Source organism: Tetrao urogallus (genome assembly GCF_951394365.1).
Source record: "Tetrao urogallus genome assembly, chromosome: 7".
In the NCBI taxonomy this organism is placed as follows: Eukaryota; Metazoa; Chordata; class Aves; order Galliformes; family Phasianidae; genus Tetrao; species Tetrao urogallus.
In genome coordinates, this window is record NC_136820.1 from 8,448,107 (window position 1) to 8,472,899 (window position 24,793).

Genomic DNA, 24,793 nt, shown 5'->3' on the forward strand with positions numbered 1-24,793 from the left:
AGGAGACACTGGATTACAGAATGATGTTGGATGAGGAAGCAATTCCCTTTTCTCCTGTAGTCTTCTACTTCGTGGAGATTTCAGTAAGCCTAAACTTACTGGTGATGATTTTGTTTATAAAGGGAATCAAATTAAAAGCATTCAGCTAAGTAGACCTGAGCCTTGCTGCTGTGATGTCTCTGTGAATGCAGGGCATTTTTTGATGACCTCTGCAAAAACATTTCTAAAAAGCTTTGCTCTGTTGATAGTTGGGCACTTGAGCAGTTATGGTCTTTTCTCAATGAGGACACATGAGGAACTGTGAAGAAGCCCATTGGTGCGAGCATGTAGGTTTCTGTGCCATTCAAAACCTTCTGAAAATAAAGCCAGCCAGTGTTAGGGCTGCAGGGAGTGCAGACTTGCACTAAGGGATTTGTACTGCAGGAGCTGGCTGAGGTGCATGGTATGTATTTGTGGATCTTTGCCTGTGAAATGGCAACGTCTTATTTCTCTGATAAGTTTCTGAGCAAAGCAGTGTAGTGTTGTAATAGAAACGGTTCTAAATAGATTTAATGCAGCTGAACACTCTTCAGGTTTGTGTCTGTAGTTACGTATTCAGCCATTTATAATTCCTGCCATATATCTTCACTAAATAATCAGCAAAATCCTTGGCTACAGGCTGTTTCCAAGTTCAGATGTGCTGCTTGTCTACTGGATTTGGAAGAAGATTGCACGCGTTGTCACGCAGGCTTACTCGACCCTTTGATCTCGCTCAGCGTTCTTCAAGCTTAGAGATTTAGAGAGTGTTGGTTTCCTTTTCTCTTCAGCACAAGTGTTTCGTATCAAATATTTAACCTGAACAAATTGCAGATAAGAAAACAGAGCTTTTACAAAAATGTTTATGCCTCAGACAGAAGAGGGGTCAGCTTGAGTCAAAAACACCAGCTTTACAGTCGGGCTATCTGAATTCCTTTCTCAACATGCTGTGTTTCCTAAGTAACTGGAAGCAAGTTTTTCAGCACCTCAGTTTTTCACTTGTAAAATGGATTTAAACAATGTTTAGCCATTTATTTTATTTATTTACTGAGGCTTTAGTCAGCTTTCTTTCAATGATCTTAAATGCTTTCAGATAATTGCATTATTGCCAATGAGTTAATAAGTTTTAAGAAACCCTGATACTTACGCTATACTTACTGATTGTGAACAGGAATGAAATTGTAAAGAAAAATGAAGCGTGAAGTAGACTATATGTAAAAAATTTCTTTAGCTTCTTCACCAACTGTGGAATTGTGGCATTTGATTCCGTAAGAAATTAATTTGTTGAAAGATTAGGGTGTAGATCATAGATTGTATCACAGAATCTGGTAGTTGGTTCTGGTCTGAAAAATTCTTCTGTGACTACAAAAGAAGTTCTGTTTCTAGACCTTTTTCTGAAAAATCTTTTTGCTCACTGTGCACGGTTTTATTTTAGCTCTACTCAGTAAATAATCCTATTGCAGCGTGTGAAGCTTATTTGACTGATATAGTAGGTGGATTAGACATATAAAATCCAAATATTTTAAAACAGTAGTACTAACCTGTCGTTACTCAAGCTATGATTCATTCTAGGAGTCAAATGTCCTTGAATGTAGACTCTTTCATCATTTTCCTTCATATGCTGAAAGTAAATAGATATTCCTAATGCTTTATATTGGTGTAATGTCTTTCTTTTGAGAGCAGGGAGAGAAGAAGAATTTATTTTTTTCATCTCGCAATGTAAGTTAGGGTTTTTTTATTCAGGGTTTTGTTTGCTTTTCCCGCTTCCCCTGTATTTCTACCCCTGGGGTACTCTTTCAGAAATGAACTGAGGAAAATAAGAATGTATTTTTCTATGAAACTTCATCATAACTAAAAGAAAACACAGTGAGGGTAAACATTCAAGTAGCCAACATACATCTTTCTTTTAATAGCTAGAAGATATAATCATTTTGTCATTCCACTTTTCATTACACAGACTACTCTGTATTGAATGCTGAACTATTCTGTGTTCCATATATATATGTGACTTGTGATGTTTTTCTAGGTCCTAAATAATTTTTTACTTATTCTGCAGTGTGGAATTTGTGTTAGTTAAAATGTTTGTACTATTTTTAAAACATGCCTATGAGGTGATAGATTGAAGTTTCTGGCCTTGGGTAGCACTTCTCAATATCCCCGAGTCTTCTGATTTCCACTCTCCTTTTGTCATGTCCTGAGCAACTAGTCATTTGTTTGTTTGCCATCATTTTAAAGGCAGGCTGTATTTTGCCTTGGGTGAAAACAAAGTGCAGTAGTCTGTCAGCCGTGATGTTTAATGTCAGATAATTTGGTCTCTTGTAAGACACTGGTATCTTCCAGCTTTTTCAGACCTATCCTATCTAGTGCATTGGAATCTCCCATCTCAATGCAGTCCCACCAGCGCGTTGTTCTTTGCAGTTGCAGAGTTCTCTTCCTGTTGCAGCACAATCCTTGGCCAAGATACAAATCAATGATCTGCCAGGGTTGCCCAGTAAAGCAACACTACCCAGGAAAACACTACCCATGTCCCTCTGCAATGTGGAATAGGCTGTGTAATAATGTTTTAGCATTTAATGTACTTGGCTTTTTCCTATATTTCCAGAATTTGCTGGACAAGGGCTGGTGATTTCTCTTATTCTCATCTCCTAAAAGAAAGTCAGTACATTAATGGAGCAGCACATACACTGAAAACATCCTTAATGTACCACCTTCTACTGACTGCCTGCTCCAATGCTCAACAAATTTATCTTAGTAATGCAAACGAAACATTTATCCCACCTGCACATTTTCCTAAGGAAAAAGAAAAAAAGGAAAGAAGAAAAAAGAATTGCAAGAAACTTTCTCTCACTGCTTGAGGGCTCCTTGACAGCCTTTTGACAGAAGTTCTGTGCATGTCAGAGAGAAATGATGTTGTAATTTATTTGTGTGAGGCTCCTGCCTTCAATGCGCAGAGAGGCATGCACACTGCCCTTTGTCTCTGAGCCACTAGGGCCCAGCAGCCAACTAACAGCCAGCACTGGGCATTGCTTCCCCACCTTAGAATTACAGAATATCCCAAGTTGGATGAGATTCATAAGGATCCTTGATTCCAAACTCCTGGCTCCATACGTGACCACCCAAAATTCAAACCCTGTGTCTGAGAGCATTTATGGGGCAAGTTCTACTTGAGATGAGACCTATGCTCTCCTCCCTTTGTTGAGAACTGCGGGTCGGTGGTGTCTTGGGAATGACAAGTAGCTCCTGTTGGCCCCGACTCTCCCCATGGCCATCACATACAGGAGAGAGGCCTGTCTAGAGATATCTTCTGTTACATCTATGGGGCCTTCTCTGCCATTATAAGGTGAGACTACAGTAGCATTTTATATATAGAAGTCCACTCTATACAGCCTTGTATATACATTGAGGCCCTTCGGTTAGGGTCTGAGCAGCACATTTGGAAACACTGGCATATGAGAACAGCCGGTCCTGGAGAGGATGGGAAGATTAATTGGCCTTGAAGCTTTCTGGTGCTCTGGGCAGTAGATCGGTTTTACCCAAGAGCTCTGAGCTGGGCTGTTTTTCAGAACCAGCTGTATTTCTCTGACATTATCTCTCTCTAATCTGTGCTTATAGGACTGTTTGGTTTTTATTATTGCAATACAAGTATTTACATACACGCGCACACACACAAAAACAGAGGGTTTCCTTTTTTCCATTTTTCATTATTCAAATAGCTGAAAATCCATATGAAAAATACATTTGTGTGTGTGCCCAGATGTAGAGCCCCCATTAGTGAGGCCAGCTGGGATTAAAGTCTCATTTGTATAATTTGTAAAGGCTTTGGAATTTTTCTACGGTTTTTAGCTGTAAGCTGGAATTTAGCTTTTGTCAGACTGCCGGGCAGCTTGCACAATACAGCTTACAACTAAAAATATTCCCTGTGTGTCGGGGTAAACTACACCAGGGAAAAACATGCATTTCAGATATGGTGACTTCTGAGGTTTTTTTTTTGAAAAAACATGTTTTTGTTTTTAAGAAGCATCCTGTGTGTGGTTTTAAGGCTTAATCAGAGAGCGCCACTGACAAGGAGCACAAAACAGAGAAGCAGACAGAGCATGGTGAGGCACACACTGTGTGCTCAGGCTGCTCACTGGCATGCAGCGGTAGCAGTACCATTGCTCAGCATTCACCTCAGTGCTGATGACGTGCCCGTGGTCCACGTGGGGAAGAGCTGCTGTGATGCAGGTGTTGGCTGAGTGGCTGAGCTGACTTCTTCACATTCTAACCCATTTTCCACTGTAATTCAAGGAAATCTTGTTGCTTGGACTGTGCTGGGTATCCATCTGCACCGTGTCAAGGGAGCGCAGCATGGCTGCATCTCATTCCTCCTCATTGCCATGGCCAAGTGGGCGGCGGGGAAACGCTTCCCTTACATCTTCCAGCTCAGGACTTAGAAAGATTGGGCTCTGGAGATGTCCTACTCTTGTCAAGTACGTAATAGTCACATACACTGCTGTATCTATAATGAAGCAGTGCATTCAGCTGCACAGTATGTTTCTTAAGCCGTGCGGTGGCTTGTGGAGTTGAAAAGCTACAAATACATGTAATCTCAGGAAGGGGGTGGTAGAGTCACTGCACTTAATTCCCAGAGGATGACGGTACAGCCCGGCTTAGCACGACTTGGGCTTGTGGGTGAGATAACCACTGCGAAAGATGGGTCCTGAAATCGCACCTCTTTGCTCCCCACCAAAGTTTTACCTATTTTGAGCTTATTTTAATTCTTTTTTCTTGTTTTTTAATTTCTTTCTTTAAATAATCTTGAAATGAGCCCACCTTCCTCTTTGATTTCACCTGGCGATGATTCTTCTCATCTCTGGCGGCGTTTCACAGCAGTTTGTTCACATCTTTCTCCTGACACAAGAACAGAAACAGACCTTAACGCAGAGGATTGTTGTCTTTTTGGTATTCTTGAGCTCTATATTAAAAGCCCTGCGTATTTTTCTAATCAGGATTACAGAATTAATTTGCATGGTTTATCCTCCGGTATTTTTTTCTGATGGAATGGAGTTTGTATCTCTTTTGTGAAAATATTTATGCTGCATCGACCTCGCTTTTGTTGTTGTTGTTCTGCTGTTTTTTAAGAATCTGTGGACTAAAAATGAAGTTTGCAGAAAGAAAATCTTTCACTTAGGTAATTTGAATAACTAATCAAACTTGCTTTATGTTCTGTTGTTTCCTTTGGTATCTGCTGTGGTAATGGAAAACATTTCTCATGTCAGTGAATGCTGCATTTGTTCGTAGCCATTAATGTTCAGTTATATTTTGACTGAAAATGCTTTCATTTCATTAACATAAATGCACAGTTCAATGACCAGATTTTTTCTGAGACTGTTTTGATGTAGCATTCTGAAATATATGTATATGAGTTTTTTGCTCGAATTTTCCTTCACTTCAGTGGATAAGAACAAAGGATAAATTCATGTTTGCTGTGACAGCGGAGTAGGAAAAGGATGCTTGTCCAGTTGAGAACTTAGGGATAACTGTAGCTCTTCTTGTTTCTTAAGTACAGCAGGGTGTATTATTTTGAGGTACCGTCAGTGTGAATTTTTGTTCTTTTTGCCTCTCTTATCTTGGAAATCCAAAGTGAACATTATATTGATGCTTATAGCAAGTAGAAACAAATGTGATGGGAAAAGACAGCATGTCAGTGTTCAGTATAGCTGTAATAACTTGCTTTGATTCAAGTTTGCTTGAATTTTTGTTTAGCATGTTGTGTGCCTGCAAGTGTCATGAATTTGCTAACGATGCAATGTTGATTAATTCCTATCATTTACCTTAAAAAATACCCAGAACAAGATGATCAGGGTATGAAATTTCTTCCCTTTGAAAAATATTGAGATACTGAAATGTATTTTGCTGCAAATTGAGATAGGAAAAAACATGCAATATTTCACACAAAATGAAATTTTTAGGAGAAAATGGATTTAGATAAAGTGAAATCTCTTCTTTTGCTTAAGAGGGAGAGTTTTGTCTTACCAATGTTTTTATTTGTATTTTTATTATTTTATATGAAAATAAATCCTTTAGTTTGTACGTAAATATCAAAGTGTTGAAGCATTTTGAAACCAAAATATCAGAGCTTTCCAGCTTCACACAAGCATTTGGATTTGGAGTTGTTTCAATTTAGTTTCAGATATCCATTGGCCACTTATTTAATTTTCATTAATTCTCTGTGTAAAGATAAGCCCTCTAATGAAAAACTTAAGAGGAAAACATTTGGCAGTGTGGCGGTGGGGTGGTTTTCAGACATTGAAGGAAACACCTGGAAGGGCTGAGAAATGAGGGTGGCGAGTTCTTTGGCTCCATTTATGCCGCTGCAAGGAGGATTGCAAGCCATTTTTTGCCACTTAATAATTTACAGCCACTGCAGTAATGTTTAGAGCTCTTTACACATCCATACAGAGGTGAGAGTAGGAGTAAAATGAAGAGAGACGGATTTTTTATGCCCATGGAGGGAATCGATATGGGTGTGACCATAAGCCTTCTTGGCTACGGCAGGCTTCATGGCTCTCTTATCTCATAGAGCTGTTTGCTTGTTGATAAGGCAACAGGGCAGCCAAGCACGTGGATTTCACTACAAAAGTGACGTTTTAGAGCAGGTGACGGCTTGTGAGGAGATGTACCCTAAACGTCGTTTCAGAAAGCATAGTCTATGATCATCTATTTGAAAAAAGGGTAGAGTGAAAATACCCTGGACTTTGACAGGATCTTGCTTTCTGAAAAGATGGCAGTTTCAAAGCTGCAAGTCTCAGCAAGACTTCAATAGATGAATGACTCACAGCATCACACCACCCAGATTCAGTATCACTGAGGCATATCTGTTGATTGCCATCTCATCTCATCTGTAGGGTCTGCACTGCGGCAAGTTGTATTCTGACACTTAGATTTGGCTTTCTTAAAAGAGGGAGTACAGCTAAGGCCTCAAATGACCAGTTGTGTGATTTGTGTTTAAACAGAGACAAAGGCCACTTGGAGCTGGAGGATCCCTGGAAAATTAAAAAAAAAAAATTGGAGCAATCAGGTGGCTAGAAAACAGGATGCATGGGGAAACAGGATTCTTTAGCCTTAATAAATGAGGAGAACAAGCATCATAAGTTACCTTATTTAGATAGAAACAAGGAAGATGTGGCTTAAATGTTAGGAAAACCTTTCAATATTAGGGTAGAAGAACACCAGTGTAAGGATGGGGGAGTCATTAAGAACAGTACAGCTGTGTATCTTCTGGTAGACATCATCATTTCAGGGGGGCAACAGAAAGACCTATGTGATCTCATTTGTTTCATGGCTTAAAACAACCATAGCTGGTACTGCAAACAGTCCACAAGCTCCCTGCAGTGCAGTCTTCTGAACTTGTAGGTGCAGAGGTCAGCTCTGAATAAATAAGTGTCAGTCAGTGATGCTCCCTTTGCAAAGCAAAAGTGGGCAAGGAATATTCACTAATGGCTGTTAGACATGGCAGACATCCACGTAGACATGCTGCTATGGCAAAGGCTTATCAGCTCGTGCTGAGACACTGTCAGGAGCTATATTGGACTTGGCCTTTTGTATCTTTCACTGCTGGTAAGATGCCTGAAGAGAGGTCCTGACCCTACATAGGTCAATGCTTTAACTGCCATTGACTCCATGTTTACTGTCAGCAAAATTACAGTGGAGCACTGGTTTGAGAACCCTTTCTTCTTAAAATTTGACATGTATAACTGCTGTAGATTTTTACTTCTGTTACTCTAAAACACAGTGTGCTTCATGGGGGCAGCAGGTTGTGCTAATATACCAAACGTGTGTTCGTTTGTGAGTCAGGTATTCCTGACATACAGCCTTTCAGGGCAGGATATCCCAGTTAAAGGCTGATGTTCTAATCTCTTAGGTGTGTTTTCCTACTGAAGGAGGGAACCCTAACTCCAGTTATATCCAATATGACCTCAGTCTTCTCCTCACTCAAAAGACTGCCTGTGAAGAACAGACCTGAAAATGGTCCTCATCAAACTTGCACTCACAACATATTTTTTTTCAGCCTGTTTGCTTTCATATGAGAGGATTAAGTTTAAACGATGTGCAAAAACAGTGAGCCTGACCTATGTACAGCCACCACTTGCTCAAATTTTATCCTTTGCAGAAATCCAAAAAGAAGGCTGTCTTTTTGCAGATAACCTCTTCAGTTCTGGGAAAAAGCAATTGAAAGACTGAAACTCAGAGAGGATCCAAACAGTTTCATAGGCGAAGTGAGTTAAATATGCAACTGGCTGCCAAAAAGAAAAGAGGATGTGGTGATGGAGGAGTATGCATTTAGTCTTGGGTGAGGTTAAATCATGGGAGATGGCAGCATGGGAGGTGTAAATGGTGAAAGGGTATAAATCTGAAGCAAAGGTGGTGTGTCAGGTTTGGCATTTCTCAGGAGGATGTGAAAACACAAATGTTCTGACTGGGTCACAGGAACCAGCAGAGGTGCACAGCCAAGGTCAGAGGTGTGCTCTGCTTACATCCAGCCTCCTTAGTTCGCAAGGACTTGGCTTCAGCTGAACTCAGGAGCTCTGGAAGGTCAAAGTATGCCACTGAGCAAACTCTTCCATACTAACAATGTTATTGTCACCGCATATGGCTGATGTTTAAACCAATCCAGGTAATGCATGTTAACAGATTGCACACAGATATCTACCTGGAGTCTAGATGTCATCTCTGTCATCCACAAGGGAATTTAAGAGCTGAAGTTGGGGCAGTGAACTTCTAAGTGGAGTGGAAGAACATGTGTTGTTAGGAAACACCTTACATGGGACAACAGTGTAGGTTGAGCTCACTGAATTAATGTTCTGTGGACTGCAATAAGATCACTGTCCTGAATTCACTGCTGTTGGCACAGGATGGAGATGATTGCACTGTTCTCCCTGTGTTGGGCAGTTTTCGTTCTCAGACAGATGCTTTGATTTCAGGTGATCTCTCCTCTGCTGTTGTTTGAATTTTACTGGCCTTTTCCCGTGGCATTTGTTTTGCACTGCTTTAACCATTCCTGTGGCATACCTGTGCTGGTCAAGGTGCAGTGCTTATGTATTGCAGTGTCACCTGGATGCAGCCCGATGTCTCTGCACAGGCATCAGTGCCTCATCTGAAGCATCTCCGCTATGAGACCAGATAGAGAGAGTTGGAGCTGTGCAGCCTAGAAAAGAAAGAGCTCTGGGAATATGTTATTGCTTTTGAGAAAAGACAAGGAAATACTTTGTACCTGTAGTGACAGGACAAGGGGCAGTGGTTTTAAACTATAAAAAGAGCATGTCAAAATATAACTCAGTACCATGGCAATATTATATAATACAAATGATGTCCTTAACATTTAAGACTACTTAGAAATAGACGTAGCAGTCAGACAGGGCAGTCTTTATGGCACAGAAATAAAGATAAATAAAATATCAGAAGATGAATACAACTAGCATCCTATAAGCGTGAACGTTCCTTTTATGGAGAGAACTTGCGCACATTTTATTAGAGATAATAAGAGAAGCATTTCATTTTTACAATTTAATGCTAGCAGTGGCATAGTCTTTCATTATTCTGGCCTCATGGAACTGCTTTTGCAGAATACAGCTTTAAAATGTAGGTCAGCATTAAAGAATTTTTAAATGAGAAGAAAATGCTGTTTGTCCCTTAAATGGGCCCTTTGTTTTAGTATCTATAAGGAGAACTCTCTTCTCCAAATCCTTTCTCTCCAGGAGGAATCAGCAGGCAGGCCCATTGTGACTTATTTGAAAGTTAGGAGGCTGAAAAGCTTTACAAGAATCATTGTAATCTCCTCTAAAATATATGCAGGATTGAAGTGTAGACTTGGAGTTGTTGGTAGCTTTTCAGCACATACAAGAGAAGGATGAGGTGATTAGATTACTCACAAAGTGTTAATCCTGCAGAAATGGAAAGTTTAAACAAAAAAATCCCAGCCCTTGTTTTCCCAGCAGATTAGCTGGTGCAAAGAGAGCAGCACCTCTTCTTTCATTGTCTGAAGTCTATCATTGCTCTCCCAAAGTTCACACACTGAAAATGTTATCATTGTAAATAAATAGCTTGTCTCTAAAATTGTGCCTGTTACAAAGCACTGTCTAAACTCATTAAGAAAACTGTTGTTAGCTTTCTGCTATTATGAAAGCAGTTTTGATCAGACCCGGAAAAAGATAGTAAAAGTGGGGTAAAAGAACATCCTTTCTGGCAAATGTCTTCTGCCAAACATCTTCCAACCCAGTCGTGCAGATTTAGTTTTATCCATCGTACTGATTGTACTCCATGCTATTGACTGAAATCTTATGCTTTCTTAGGGTACAGTTTCCATGAGAGCTAACAGTTCCTGCCCACAGAGAAGGTAGGATCTCAAAGCACCAAAGAGCTGTGGGTTGTGGAGAGAAAGTGGCCTTCGTTCACAGATTCATAGTTGTGCCAGCTGCCAAGCCCTGCTCAGGACCGGGTCAGGCATCAGCACTGATTCCTTGGTAGAACTATTGCAGGAATTCAGAAACCCTCTGTGTCACAGACAGACCTGAGCATGCTTCCCACTGCACCTGTTCAGCCAGCAGCACATCTCAGTCGCTCAGTTTGTAAGAACATCTTTCAGGGAAAAAAAAAAAAAAAAAAAAAAGAGCTTACTCCTTGTCAGATGCAAATGGTATTTGTAGAAATGTGACTGGTGGAGCTAATTTATCCCCTTGGGATATTACTGTGTGGATAGACAGTAAAGGTCTGATGTTTTTACATTATCTGTACACGCCTCTCCTACATCTAATCGCATACGGAAAACAACATGCTTCTGTTCCAGTTGTGCATTTTCTTCAGTTGTTACCCTCATTTGAGCAAGTAATGCAACTTTAAGACTTCACAGCTTGAATACAGCATGTTTCATCATTTTTAATTTCCCACTGATGGTATTTGCTATTAGACACTTTCCAGTGGTGACAGAGGAATAGACTAGACCATGACGTTCTGCTTTACATGAATCAGGTACTACTTTGTAAGTGTACTGACACTCAAAAAATGCAGTGGCTGACTGGAAGCACTTGGCTGAAGCCTCCTGCTCAGCATAGTGGGTCACTATCAAGCATCTCTCAAGCGTCAGTGCTGAATATGATCTACACTGTTAGTGTGGCTAAGGGTGAGAGAATATTCCTTGTGAAACGGTTGAATTTTCATGTGTTTTTCTCTTTATAAAGAAAAATCTGGAGTCTGAAGCAAAATATTATGGTTACAGTGAGGTTGTGTTTTGGTTTGGTTCTCACCTAATGGCCCAGATTTAATAAATGGAATTAAACCATCTGGATTTCTTCAAGTCTGGAAGTGGTGAGAGTTCAGCACTGCTAGCATTATTTTGCTATGTGATCACATATTGGCCCTGGATGCTAACCTTAGTCTTTTGTTTTCTGAAGTCTTTGTGTTGGGAATAATCTCTGCTTATTTATGTAATGAGCTCCATGAGCCTTTTAAGTTAAGACCTCTATAATAGTAATTAGTGCAAAGGGGAAATTACCTTTGCAGCCTGTACTACATACTGTTTTATACAAGATGTTTTCATGCCGTATCAAAATATCTTGCTTCCTGCACTTGTAAGTGCAGTAAATTAACTAAAAATGAACTACTGTGGCAATATGCAAGGGAACAAATGGGCTCAAACAGGGAAGAGACAATGCAGTGTAAGTTCACGTTCACTGGCTCAAACATATTTCTCCTTCCTGCATGCCTTTGGGTAAGTCAGCTTTATTTTATAGGGGGACCTTAAGATGCATCGCTCCTTCTTTAGGAAATGTATGGGTCTGCTGTGGTTTTTTCCCATAGAAATCTGTGGTAGTGTTGGATGGGGATGTGGCATAGATGCTCCATCACCAACTACTGAAGGAAGAGAGGTGAACCGAGAGCCCTCTGCCCAGCAGAAAAAGATACGGAGCTTTTCTTGTGGCTTTCTAACAGTCTGTGAGCTTTGGGGACAAATCCAGTAGGATGGATTATTGATGTCAGTGGTGCTTATTGTTGGAAGTAACACCAAAGTGCAGTTGTGAGTAGATAGCCAAGAAAGGTTGTCTGCATGTAGCTCTTTGCTGCTTTGAGGTTCCCTAAGTGGAGTAGACTTCTCCAGCTCCAGTGTTTTCTCCCAAATAGGAGCAGTGATCCCTTTTAGTGTCTGGTTTTGTTTGTTGTATAATAATTCTAAATATGTTGTTTCCTTTTTGTTTTAGGCTCTTAAGGACCCAGTCTCTGGATTGGTACTATAATAATGTGAAGAGCCGCTTCAAGTGTTTTGGAAGTGCCAAAGTCCTGAAGAATTTATACAAGAAGCATAGACTGGAGAGTGGCGTTTGTCCTGATGTAATAGGTAAGAGCAGCTGTGTTCATTTGTTATGACCTTACCTGCTTCAACACAAGAACTGAAACAATGAAAATTCTGAGAATCTTTTTCCTGAAAGATTTTGTAATGTTGTATCTTTTCAGAAATACCAAACTAGAGATAACAAAGAGGTAAAGTGCCTCGAGAGCCATTTCAATAATGTAAAGAATGTCTAGTTGTAGTTACACCACTGATAATCTTAATTATGATACTACTCAAAACAGAATTGTGATCTTCAGTCTGTGAAGTAAATTGCAGTTTGTATTCAAGTTTGTATCCCAACTTTTATTGGAGTTCTGAGTAGCCAATGAGTGAGAGAAGGATTTTGCATTCAGCATTTGGCCTGAGAATATTTCTGTGGCATTTGAAGCAAAATTTGGTCAGCACGGGATGCATTTCTTATGTCTAAGTTGACCTAAACTCAGTTTGTCCACAAGGTTTTGCTATCAGAAAGATCACAAACTGGCCACGTTTTATTTTTATAAAGGTGTTTGTAAAGGGTTAAAAGAAAATTAAGAATTGATAGCAACCTTTAAATGAAGAGACATGATCCTTCCTTAACAGTGGTGTTACAGTGCATCACCCCATAAAAATAATTGGAGATGTAAAATAGATTCTTAAGTGGTGTTTTGTGACATGCTGGTAATTTTAGTGAATTAATTAAAGTTCAACTAGATGAATGTTTGAGATCTCATTGGCTTTATAGGGCCAAACATTTTCCTAATGTAATTCTTTCAAATTCTACAGCAGCTGTAGCTTTTCTACAGTTTTCAGCTTTTTCTGAAATTACATGGGATGGCCAATGGCCTCTCTAGTCCCAAGTGAAAATTCCAGTTGTTTCTTGTGAATATTGCTGTAAACTTTTAGGAAGCAGTGACCGATGCATTCTGGTTTATTATTATTTTGCTGTACCTGCATCAGTTTGTCTCTGTAGAGAAGATTCTGTAACAGCTGAAAGCAAATATGTGTAAAGGCAAGAATACATCAGTCAGGATGGATGTGGGGCTTAAAACTGAGGGGAGGGATCCTTGAGCACTTTCCTGTGACATACAGTCTTTCCTGTAGCCACACTGTCATTGGATTTGTCCCTGAGTGGTACAGCGAACAGTTCAGTGACAAGATGCAGTGCCATGTGCTCTGTGAGTCTTTTCTGAGGAAGGTCTTTGAGTCTAAATGTCATGGCTAACTTTCCTCCATGTGACTGTTAGTTAAACCTTTTGTTCCATTTGAAGATAAATTCTAGCACAGATACCTAGTTTTGTCTTATTTATACAGCGTTGCCCTTTAAAGTAGAATCTATTTCAACCCCATGTCATATTAAAAGCAAATTCTGAGTGCTTAACTTTCACCATGTAAGTTTTATATTCTAGTAGCTTCTTCCTCTCTCTCTTTTATTGTACAAATAATTTTTCATTTCAAAAGGAGTCCTATTTTGTGCAAAAATTGCTGCAATCATGTTTTATATAAAAAGGTAAGAGGAATTTTCCAGTTATCCTTCTTTGTGTGCGTTGCCCCTGTACCTCGAGAGAATATCCTAATCTAACAGTGCCTCCGCTGTGAGTGGGTATTTCTTATACTAACGTGTGGTGCTGGTTTTTTTGAGCAGAAGGAGGTTGTTTTGAAGGAAGCTTTGAAAATGATGGAAGCATTTGTGGCAGTGATTCTACATTCTACAGGCAGACAGAAGGTACACTGCTAAAGACTCATTTCATTAAGACATAGCCCTTACACTTTGAATTACTGGACAAATGGCCTAGAGTGCTGAGAAGTCTTGTTCACAGATCAGCCATCTTTTAGCTGGAACATTTAGAAATATATTAAAAATCCTTTGTGTTCGTATGTGCCATGCTGAGATTTCATGCTTCAGTATTCAAGATATTACACGCTTACTCTGGCATGATTTTCTTAACGTTCAGTATTTGCTGCTTCTCTCCAACTTCTTTTCTTATGTTCATTATTTTTTCATTTTTTTTCTTATATCCTCTTAGTGCTTATAGGAAGCTTATGGATTTTCCCCCTATGATTTCCTCCTTAGTTACTGAAATACCATGGTTTATGGTATTTAATATTTGAATTTAAGAAGTTACATGGAAGTTGGTAGAAAAAAAATTGCTCGCTCTCTCTTAAGGTGTTTATTTTGCTATGCAAAATTTTGGGTTGAGGAAATAAATTTAGTCATGAACAAAATAGGAGAAAATATGTCTGGAACATGGGTCTAAAGTTTGCATTCTGTCATGCAAAACATAAATAATGAACATGATCATTTCAATTTACTCTTCACCTAGGACACAGCATGATGGATACCCTTGCTGTGGCCTTACGTGTTGCTGAGGAAGCAGTGGAAGAAGCTATTTCTAAGGCAGAGACCTACAGTGACAGCCTGGTAACATCTCCTAATACAGTTTGTTAGTTTAAACATAACAATTATTTTAATGTGGGTAGTGGTACTAAAAGAAGTAGATATAAAGGAAACAATGAAAAAAGAGTAGTGACTCATGTGTAACCTACAGTGTTGAGCATGAGTTTTATGAACTTGTATTCAAGATGTATGTTGCGCTTCAGAAAGTGACATGTGATGTAAGTACCTGTAATCTCTTCCCACAATGCCAACAGGACATATTACCCATTTTCTGATCTGTACAAATTATGTGAGAAGTCTACAGGTATTTGTTGGCAACTACAGGTATCTGTTTTCATGCAGGACAAACAGAACGAGGCTTGTTACTTGCAAGAACACAAGGAGGATCTCATAGAAGAGCTGGCCACAACCATTGTGCAGAAGGTATGGCAAGCATTTTTTACTTTTTTTATTTTAGCTTATTTAATAACCAAAACGTGATACTTTAATCCAGTGAGCTTGGGCTCTAGCAGAGAACAGTATGACATCAATATAGGAAGTACATAATAAATGACAAGTTGCAACCTCAACTATCACAATCAAGGCTTCACCAACTGTATCTGACAGTGACATTAGTGAACAAATAAGATTAATTTAGTGCCCAAAGTGATGGCCTACACACTCAGAGCTGAAAGGTACAATTCCTTCAGTCTGTGATGTACTAACAGGGAAGAGGAGAACCCTACTTGCTCAAACTTAAAATCTGTATTTGCCAAAAGGTACAAAATTTTCCCCTTTAAAGGAACAGGCACTTGACTATACCAACTGTACTGAACTCTGCATCTACAAAACATAGAATCATTACGAGACAAATATCAACAGAGAGAGACAAAAAAATCACAGAACTCGTCTGATTTGTTTGGCTTTTTCTAGGAAGCTTTGTCTTCTGCCTGCAAAGCAGCAGGTGACACTAATAGAGCCACAATAGAACCAAAATGGAGGGCTAGTTTGAAACAAATACCCCTTGAGACTGCCTGGACAGTCTGGAGCAAGGCAAGACAAACATGAAAAAACTGATTCTTAGCTTTAGTGATTAAAGAATTAGCCACAGTGGAGGGTAAATCTCCCTCCACGTGAGCTAACCTCATTACCACATTTGTATATGAGATGCAGCATTCAGCAATATATGAATGACTGCAACAGGAACATGTTTACAGGGCTATCAAGTAGAGCTAGAGGAGCAGCAGCTCAATGGAAAATAATCTTCCTCATTTTTTAATAGGGATCTTAGAAGATCAGGTCTCCTTACTAGGTCTTTGATAGTCCAGGGCCTATATTAGTTAAGCTTGAATTGCTACCACATTTGTTAAAAGCTGCCTAGCAAGATCTTTTATAGGATAACTTTCTGTAGATATTTTAAAGTGGAGTTGGGAAACGTATGGAAATGAAGCACAGCAGGAAATAATCTGCCAATGTAGGGGGAAAGTAGTTTATATGATCTCTCTCTCAAGACAGTCTAGATTTGCAAAAACAAAAATAGTGTCTAGACAGCTAAAACCTCTTTGTTTTAACTAGAAATGTTTCTAGATGTCATAGGAGCCTCTGAAATTCCCCTCATATCTACTATGTTATGTGTCTTTGCAAATGTTCTTATCTGAGAAAATACCTGACATTAGATGCTGCTGATGCTTAAAGTGTTAGGGTAGGATCAGGTTTCCACGTTTATTTAATTCACTTCTGGTGTTCCTCCAGGCATTGATTATGATTTATTGTACTGAAGCTTGTGTGCTTGCATGCAGTCTGACTTTAGATGAGAAGTGTGTGTGCAGCTTGTCAGAATCATCCTTGCATGAGCTGGGAAAAAAAGCAAAGGGAAACCGTTTTCTAGGGAGTTTGTCTTCAGAAAGAGTTCATGTCATGTTCTCCATGAAAAAAAGTACCTTTTTTTTCCCCCCTTCCTTCCATATCCTGCCCTCCCACCCCACTCCCCCAACCTTACAGATTATAAAGAAGCAGAAAGGCAAAACTGAGCAGGCTGAGGCTGACTTCGAATGGCCGCCATCCAGAAGCAGTGGCCTGGCATCCGTTGCTGTTTCAGATCAGAGCATGCTGACCTTTCCTGGGAGTCGCAGGGGGTCATACACACTGTGGGTGAGTGACTAAGAGAAAATATTGATGCTTTCTGCTGCACGAAGCTGCAGTATTGAAATCCTGCATGAGTATGCTTCCTGCCTGGAATGATGCAAATAGACTTACAAAGAACAAGCATTAAATCTGTGTGTTGACAGACACATCACTCAGTTCGTACTTTTCATAGGACACCGTGGGCTAGGGAAGTACATCACAGACACTGTACTGCATTGGTGAGTGCATTAGGGAAAACCGAGTTCATTCCAAAAGTGGTTTTGCTGCTTGATTTGAATGCTAAAAAGATACCATGCCTCAGTGTTTATTCCTTAAACTTTTTATGTTCACTTAGGTTTTATTTGGATTTTTTGCTGAGTCTACCTACAAATATCATCTACCATGCTTTACCATACCATAAATTATATTTTGTTCCTTAGCCATCTTAAGGAAAACAGTCCCTACCAGGAAAAAACAAAAACAAAACAAACAAAAAAAAAAAAACACAAAGAAAAAACCCTAAGAACAACTTTACTGCATCATTTATGCCTTATACTAGAGAGTATTTCCACTTCCTCTCACTTATTTCTCACCACAGTGCCTTTAGTTCCTGCTTACAAAGCTGGAGAAAATCTGACAAGCTGCATTAGTAATGTTTTAAGAAGAGCAGCTAGGGAAAAGAAGTGAAAATAAGTGATAGGCTTGAATACGTTGTTTCACAACTGGAGAGTGAAGACAGTGACAGATGAGTTCCAGTAAATTTTGATAGAGAGGTTTAAGCTGCTGCTCCTGAATATCCTGCTGCTGTGCTCATGCATGCTGCTCCCCCACAGCAGAGTCTTATCTCCAGCTTAGTTTGCCAGCTTACGCTGCCAGTGAAAATAGATTTACCCCAGAATATAAGACTGTGGGCCAGAATTGCAGAGATATAAACGAGAGTATCCCCCCATCTACTTCCAAATTGGAGTGAGCAGTGCCTTTAAGCTGCTGCTGTTTACCGAGCTATCACAAATCAGAGTGGGCATGTTTAAGCACTTTGCTCTGCAGCTCCTAGGCTATTATGTTAGCCTACTAGGATAGCAGAAATACAGTCACATTCACTCTAGCAAAAGGTCTGCTGGAGAGTGTACTGAAAGACAACTTGTGCAGAGCAAATTTAGAGCGGTTACTACCTGCCTGATACTCAGCAGCAACAGTAGAACAACCCCAAATGCTTTTACCTGAGCTTGCTTTCCATTCTATATTGCTTTCATCCACCTATAAATGCTAAGCACACACACCAGATCTGGGGGGCTGAATTGCATTAATTTCTCCTCTGTTTGCCATTTGAGAAAGCTTTTGTCTATTCTGACAAAAGTATTGCAGTACTTCATCTTTCCAAAATGAAAGCCTGGATTCTAGAGAAGTTGGCAGTTAGGTCCTATGACCAGATGTACATTCCATGAAAAGTTCCTTGCACCCTTCCAGGAGGATTTTAGAACTCTCGTCCAGATTTGTGACAGCAAATCTTTATGAGCTTTTATTGCAGTAAGTGAAGCTTTCCTAACTGATGGCACTGATGTTCACCAAAATAATGCAAACCCTCAATTTTCCTGTACACATCCTGTCATTGAGCTGTATGTGATTGTTGTCATAATGTGAGCAAATATTAGCCACAACAAGCCCAAGGGAAGGAAAAAGGAAAGCATTTTAAGTGTCCTGTTACAAAGGCTGGAGTTGTCTATATACTCCTGTTTCCTTTATGGATTACTTAAGTAGAGTTTGGTCTTTGGAAAGCAAAGAAACGACTTAGTCCTTGAAGCAAGCAGAAACAAGATAGATTAAATGTAAGGGAAGAAGAAATCATTAACAGAAATATAAATATGCAGAGTGCAGGGAAGTAACGATCTCAAACATGAAGGCAATTAGAATTTCACACGTTTGAACTAGAGATTTATCTTAAAGTAGATATCTATATTTATATTCTGTGTAGAACATAACACGTGTGGCTTACTAGTATAATAAAGCTAACAACGTTGGTGCTTAAGGCAGTTGGGTGCCATAACTGGCCACTAGAAACCTGTATTTATTACTGCATTGCACTGTATTACCAGAAGCTTGCTAACAGCATGGGGAAGCTGTAGTGATCCCAAATATAACAGTGGGGTTACACTTGCTGAGCAGTTTTCTTCTAAGCACAACTACTTACGCGGAGCTCATTCACATCATTCAGAAAATTCCAGTGGGCATCCAAAATCACCAGCTTTGAAATGACCATTGCATTTGTTTGGTTATCTCTTTGTAGATGTGCACTGTGGAAGCCAACAGACCGGCTGCATGAGACCTGCTTGATTACAGGGAAATCTATTGATCTCCTCTATAATGAGCCCTTCCCACCTCGTATCTCCCTAAGATATATTATTGATTGTTTAACTGCATTATTATGGTATGGCAGTAGCTAAAAATACTGTCTTTTCCTTTTTTACCTCTTGGATTTCTTCAAGATCCCTTGTCTGTCCTACAAATATATATATTTTTTTAGCACAGCTGACTATTTTATTTCTCCATCTCATAAAAAGAGATAGATGGCACCATCTGTTTCTCATTATCAAGCAGAGGCTGTACAGTGCTGGGATAGGAGGAGCCTAACGTGATGGATGGGTGATTCCATGCTCCTGCAGTCCCTTTCTGCCCCATACATCACTGCCAGTGAGAGCAAACGACCAGTTGGCATATTGCATCCCATTTAAACACTGATGGAGTGCAGGCATCCTGGTGTGCTTTAAGTGCTGTATTAGCGGTCTTTACTTTATAGCTACAAGATTGCATATATAAACAGAAGCTCATCCATAATTTATAGTATTTAAAACAGCTAGGGATATAGGGAAAAGGAGGATTTCATTAAATACACATTATGATGCCCCTCAGGGGAAGTGGAAATTTACTGGTTAAGCTAATTATAAGGTCCGCAGTGTACTATGAGTTGTTGTTGTTTTTTTTTCCTTTTCTGTTCTTTGAATGCTTTAAAGTCTGAGGTTCAACACTGCTTTGGAAATCCCTGCAGATTTTGCAGGTGTTCTGTACCTTTGTAGGTTTGTCCCAAACAAATATTTGAAGAACACCTTTTCAAGGAGGAGCTCTGTTCAGCAGTCATGTAGTGCAGCAGGAGAGCCGCTTCAGATGAGGGAGGTGTAATGCTGTAGGAAGTTTATGCCAACTCCAGTTCTTACCTCTCAACAACTTTGTGTCAGAAAAAAACATATTTATGGCTCATTAGTATATCATGTCATAGGTGGAGCTTTCAGCGTCAGCAGGGATCAGAAAGTTGCACAGAACGTGTTGCCTGGACCTAATGCCTTCCAATAAGGCATGCATGCTTTTATGCTGGATCCTGGTGGGCTATTTACTTCCTTACAAGAGAAGCCAGATTCTTTACAAAACCTATCACATAATGGGAAAGAACAATAAACTCTGAAGTGGAAAAGCCATGAGTGCGCTAGAAATAATGGGTCTTTTTAAATTCACTTCAATTTCGAGCAGATCCAAGTTTCTCTAAATGTTTTGCAGGTTACGAATCCTGCTGCCATCTACTGGCTTTTCAAGTGTAACACTGAAGTCTCATTGGAAAACTGATCAGGAGCTAGCTGACCATTTGACACTTCATGCATTTCAGATCAACGCATCCCTGGGCACAGTAATCTGGTTAATTTCCTGTCTTCTACTGCAATAGAAAGATAGGCTACAGCTGCTTTTGCAGTACTATCTCAGCAGTCATTATCACCTTTTAAGGCTTCATGTAGCTAAATAATCAGTGCAAAGCTCAACATGGCAGCATTGTCCTTTTTAAGTTGTGTAGTTTGAATTTGTTTGAGATGCAGCCCTAGCAGAAGATTACTCATTCTGGGCTATGTAGTACTCTTTGTGCACTTGACAAACATCCAAAAAGACAGCTTTGGATTCTAGATATATGATCAAGCCCTTGCAGCAAGCCAAGATAGGTTTTAAGGCACGAAAGGAAATAGGAGAGAGGATAGAGAAAGATGGTTGTTTTACAGTGTTATTTTCTGAAGAACATAGATCGTGTGTGTTTCTTTCAGCTTTGTTTTGGTTTAAAGTTGTTATCCTAACACACAAAGCCTTAAGATCTAATTTAAAATCTGTGATGTTCAGAGAGAGAGAGCCTGATGCTTACTTTATTTTTAGTTGAAATTGGTGTGTATTATCACAGAGAGAAGCAAATAAACATGGAACGCTGAAGATTTCTCTGTTGAGGAGCTGTTTGAGTCAGACATGCTATGATCTTCTCTGATGAGTGAGTGCTCTTGTGAGCACGACTTCACAGACAAAGGTCAGAATGGAGCATGAAAGGTCGAGTGGGCAAAAGTCTGTAATAGTTGATGTACCAGAAGCCTCTATAGACTTGCTCACATACATCCATGCTATTGATTGAACTAGCTCTTCTATGTTCCTAGTATCTTCCTAAACTGTTAACCACTGAAGTACAATAGAAGGATGTTTATACTCATTTGCTGGAACCAATATTTAAATATTCCTTACTACTAGCTTAAAATCCTCTGCATTAAAAGCAATAGCATTTTCAATTTCATGGCTTTGTTATTGTTTGGGAAAAAAAAACCAAAGTCTATCAAACACAGTGGATCATACTTCTGTGTGGTGCTGTGTAGAGCTTTTTGCATGCTCAGCTCCAGTGGGCTTGTTGGGGAATAATCTCCCGCCTCTCCATTGCAATCTCCAGATCCTCAGGGTCAGATAATCCAAGCTGAACCAAAACAAATGTACACCCAAACACGGCTCTATGTGTTCTTTCACAGCTGTGCAGTTCATACTGCTGATGGACTGAGCACTCCTTTGAAGTCCCTTTAAAGGACCAGAGATGTTGAGGAGAACGGCTGTCTGAGCAGCCAGTGGCAGGATGGCAAACCCACCTGAAGAGCAGCCAGGCTGCATCTGTGGCACTAGCAAGGAAGTCGGCTTGACAGCCCTGCAGGAATGGATGCTCTGAGGTTTTGGCAGGACAGGAAGCGGTTCTCTTTGCTTTTTCCAGACTGTTTTTCAAGAATTTGCCCAAGTAGCTGGGGCACATGCTGTTACTCAAGGTGGTGTTTCAGGATGGGATGATACCCTAATCAGTTGAGTGAGAAAATCTCCCTTTCATCTGCCTATTCTTGCCTCTTTTCAGAAGCTCTAGGGTTGCTAACAGATCCTTTGCCACATACAAGATTAACTAAGGAACAGATGCATGAAACCCTTGGTATTTCACACCCACTGCTAAATGTCTGGACTGCATACATTTGAGCAGGGGGAAAAATCACTTCCAGGGATAAATATGCTGTGGCAGAGTGGCACCGTTCTCAGGCTCATCTCATCTCCTTCCTGGTGTGGGAGTTTTCATACCAAAGGATGCAGTATCTGTTGATGTTTAGGGACTGCTACAGTGCTTGTTCAGGTGGGTGGGACCTGCTGGTTCTGTCTGTGCACTGATTGTATTTATAGAGCTCAGATGAGAAGCAAGTGAGGGTTTTTTGCTGCAAACAGACATAGCTGTAAAATTTGCAGGCACGGAGAGAGGTACCTAAGTCGTCTGTGTTTGTGCTGGCAATTTCAGGCTGCATCACTGAATAAACAAGGTGGGCCTCAAATCTCAACCCAGCAGCTGCCCAGGGGTGAGGTTCCAGTGCCATGGAGGCCCTGCAGTGCCTTATCCTCATGGCACCACAGTTTTAAGAGAGTTTTTTATCTATACCAGATAAGTGTAGATAAATCAAAGTTTTGCTACTTAAAATAGACCAAAGGAATAGGGTAAAATGGAAGATAAGTGAGGGGAAAAACATCCATGATCCAGAATATTCTTTGTAGACTTCAATTAGTTGCTTTTGGGTCCTATTTTGTAATACTACTCTGGCTTCTGCTAAGAAGCAAGAGGAATTGCCCATTAATTACACCACTTCATCTTTTGATAAAGAATGTAGAGCAAAATCTGCATATTCTCTCTCTAAATACTATATATACATACGTGGCAGTTATTAAAGGTAAACAATCCATAGTTTATCAACTTTAGATTCAATATTTGCAAGTGTTTTTATAAAAAAAAATTGTTCTTCCTGAAGATAATTATTCTGGTAGCACTTATTTAGTGTTCCAAAGCATGATCTTGTAAATTGCTATAGATGTTCAGATGATGGAATGTTTATGTAACAATAGACTTTGTATGTGATTAATTCTTATCCTATCCTTCTTTAATCTTCAGAAATCATATTGCCTATACAAGACTATACATAGAAAGCAGATTGCTTTTAGTGCTATGCCAGAACAAGATGAAGGCTAAGTTTTCTTCATTAAGACTTTATTACTGTGCAGCAGAAATTGCCTGAACAGGTGGGGGAAAGACAGTAATACAGTGTTTAGGATTTCTTTTTGAAACAACTGTCTCACAGCAGGTGCCAGTAGGCAGGATTCGGTGGGCACTCATCTAACTGAAACGTTGGGAATGCTGTAACTGTGTTTTGCGTGCTCTGATGTACCGCGCAGCAATTCAATATGCAGCACGGACCTCAGAGGGAGCAGCGTGTGTGGGGAGCACAGCAAATGACCTGCATGGTTGCAGTGCCATCTGCCGATGTTTAAATTTATTGCAGAAACAAAGAAACGAACAGTTAAAGCACTTCAATGTCTCACTGCAAACAGGACAGCCTTGTAATTTGCACTTGGCTGACAGGTTATCACTTTCTGACAAAACAGAACCTCTGGTTAGAAAAGGTGCCAGTAGTTTTAGCTGGTCAAGAACGATCCTCTTGACCTCTCTTATCTTTATAAATCAAAGCTCCTACACTTCTGTCTCCTTTTGAAAGTCATATTTGGGCTGTTGCATTGTTTGGATTCTTGTGGCAAATGCACTGGATTGGTTTGTCAGTCATGAGATCTAATTGCTGTTCAAGTTTGTAGGTAATTGGTAAAGATGCAGGGCCACGACTCCTCCATTCAGTCAACACATGCCCCTTTTTCCAATGCCAACTGACCCAAGGTCCAGTCAGTGCAGCTGGCCTTCCCTCAGTCTCCCCTCTGCCTCTACACACAGCTATATGGAGTACCAGGTCAGCTTCCAGTCCTGTTCCCTCATGTGGCAGTGCAGTCAGCAGGCACATATGTGGGTTGGTAGCCCACATAGAACCCCCATAGCTGTACAGCTGCTGAGTTACCTGTGCCAGCTGGTTAATGTGCCAACCAAGGTTAGAGCTTCTGCTGTGTAACCTCACTTTAGATGACTGACATTCTAGTTTGTCTCTACTTTTAATTGCAAAAGAAACAAAAGGAGGTCGTGAATCATTTTCTCATCAAATACAGTCACCAATCAGGACAGTAGTTAATTAGTGATGGATTTACAGGCAATGCTTGCTTTTGTGCTTTGAAAAAAATGAGCGTTATCTGTGCCACCATACACTGATCTGTTCTCATGCCAGGATGTGCTTCTTTGTATTTCTGCACCAGGCTTGAGTACTGGCACTCCTTTTTTTATAGTAATTAGGACTACCTGTGGTTGTACCAGTCATTCTCTCATGGGAGAATATTTACACTTGCACTTACATGTGTCTGAATAAAACAATTGCACTATGTGTTCTTCCAGCCTTAACTAAAACCGGCTTTCAGAGCAAGAAATGGCTCAATCCTTTTATTTACAACTTAACTGGAGCTTATTAGAGCACTGCCATTTCTTGGTCTGTCCAGATAAAACAACTGAACAGCTGTAAAAGTAGTAATGAAGTGTGCTAGCTCAACAGCCCCCTACAGAAGCATCATTTCACCCTTTTACAGTGTGAATACAGTGTGAATACAGAGGTGCAGTCAAGCCATCTTAGCCTGGCATTAGCAGTAGATTCAGCATATTACAGGTTCTGTGCTGCCCACGGAAAGTTGACAGAGGCTGCAGTCAGTTTCCA

General features: G+C 40.1%; 1 protein-coding gene across 1 annotated transcript in view; it reads left to right on the plus strand.

Annotated features, from left to right (window-relative positions):
- MYRIP (myosin VIIA and Rab interacting protein) overlaps positions 1-24,793 on the plus strand; it is a gene marked incomplete at both ends in the record, with an annotated part of 176,174 nt that overhangs the window by 119,453 nt on the left and 31,928 nt on the right. The window contains 5 exons of the mRNA XM_079538701.1: positions 12,249-12,385; positions 14,004-14,084; positions 14,683-14,780; positions 15,099-15,179; positions 16,737-16,886. Of these exons, the coding sequence (XP_079394827.1) occupies positions 12,249-12,385; positions 14,004-14,084; positions 14,683-14,780; positions 15,099-15,179; positions 16,737-16,886 (547 nt within the window). The remainder of the gene's footprint in view (positions 1-12,248; positions 12,386-14,003; positions 14,085-14,682; positions 14,781-15,098; positions 15,180-16,736; positions 16,887-24,793) is intronic.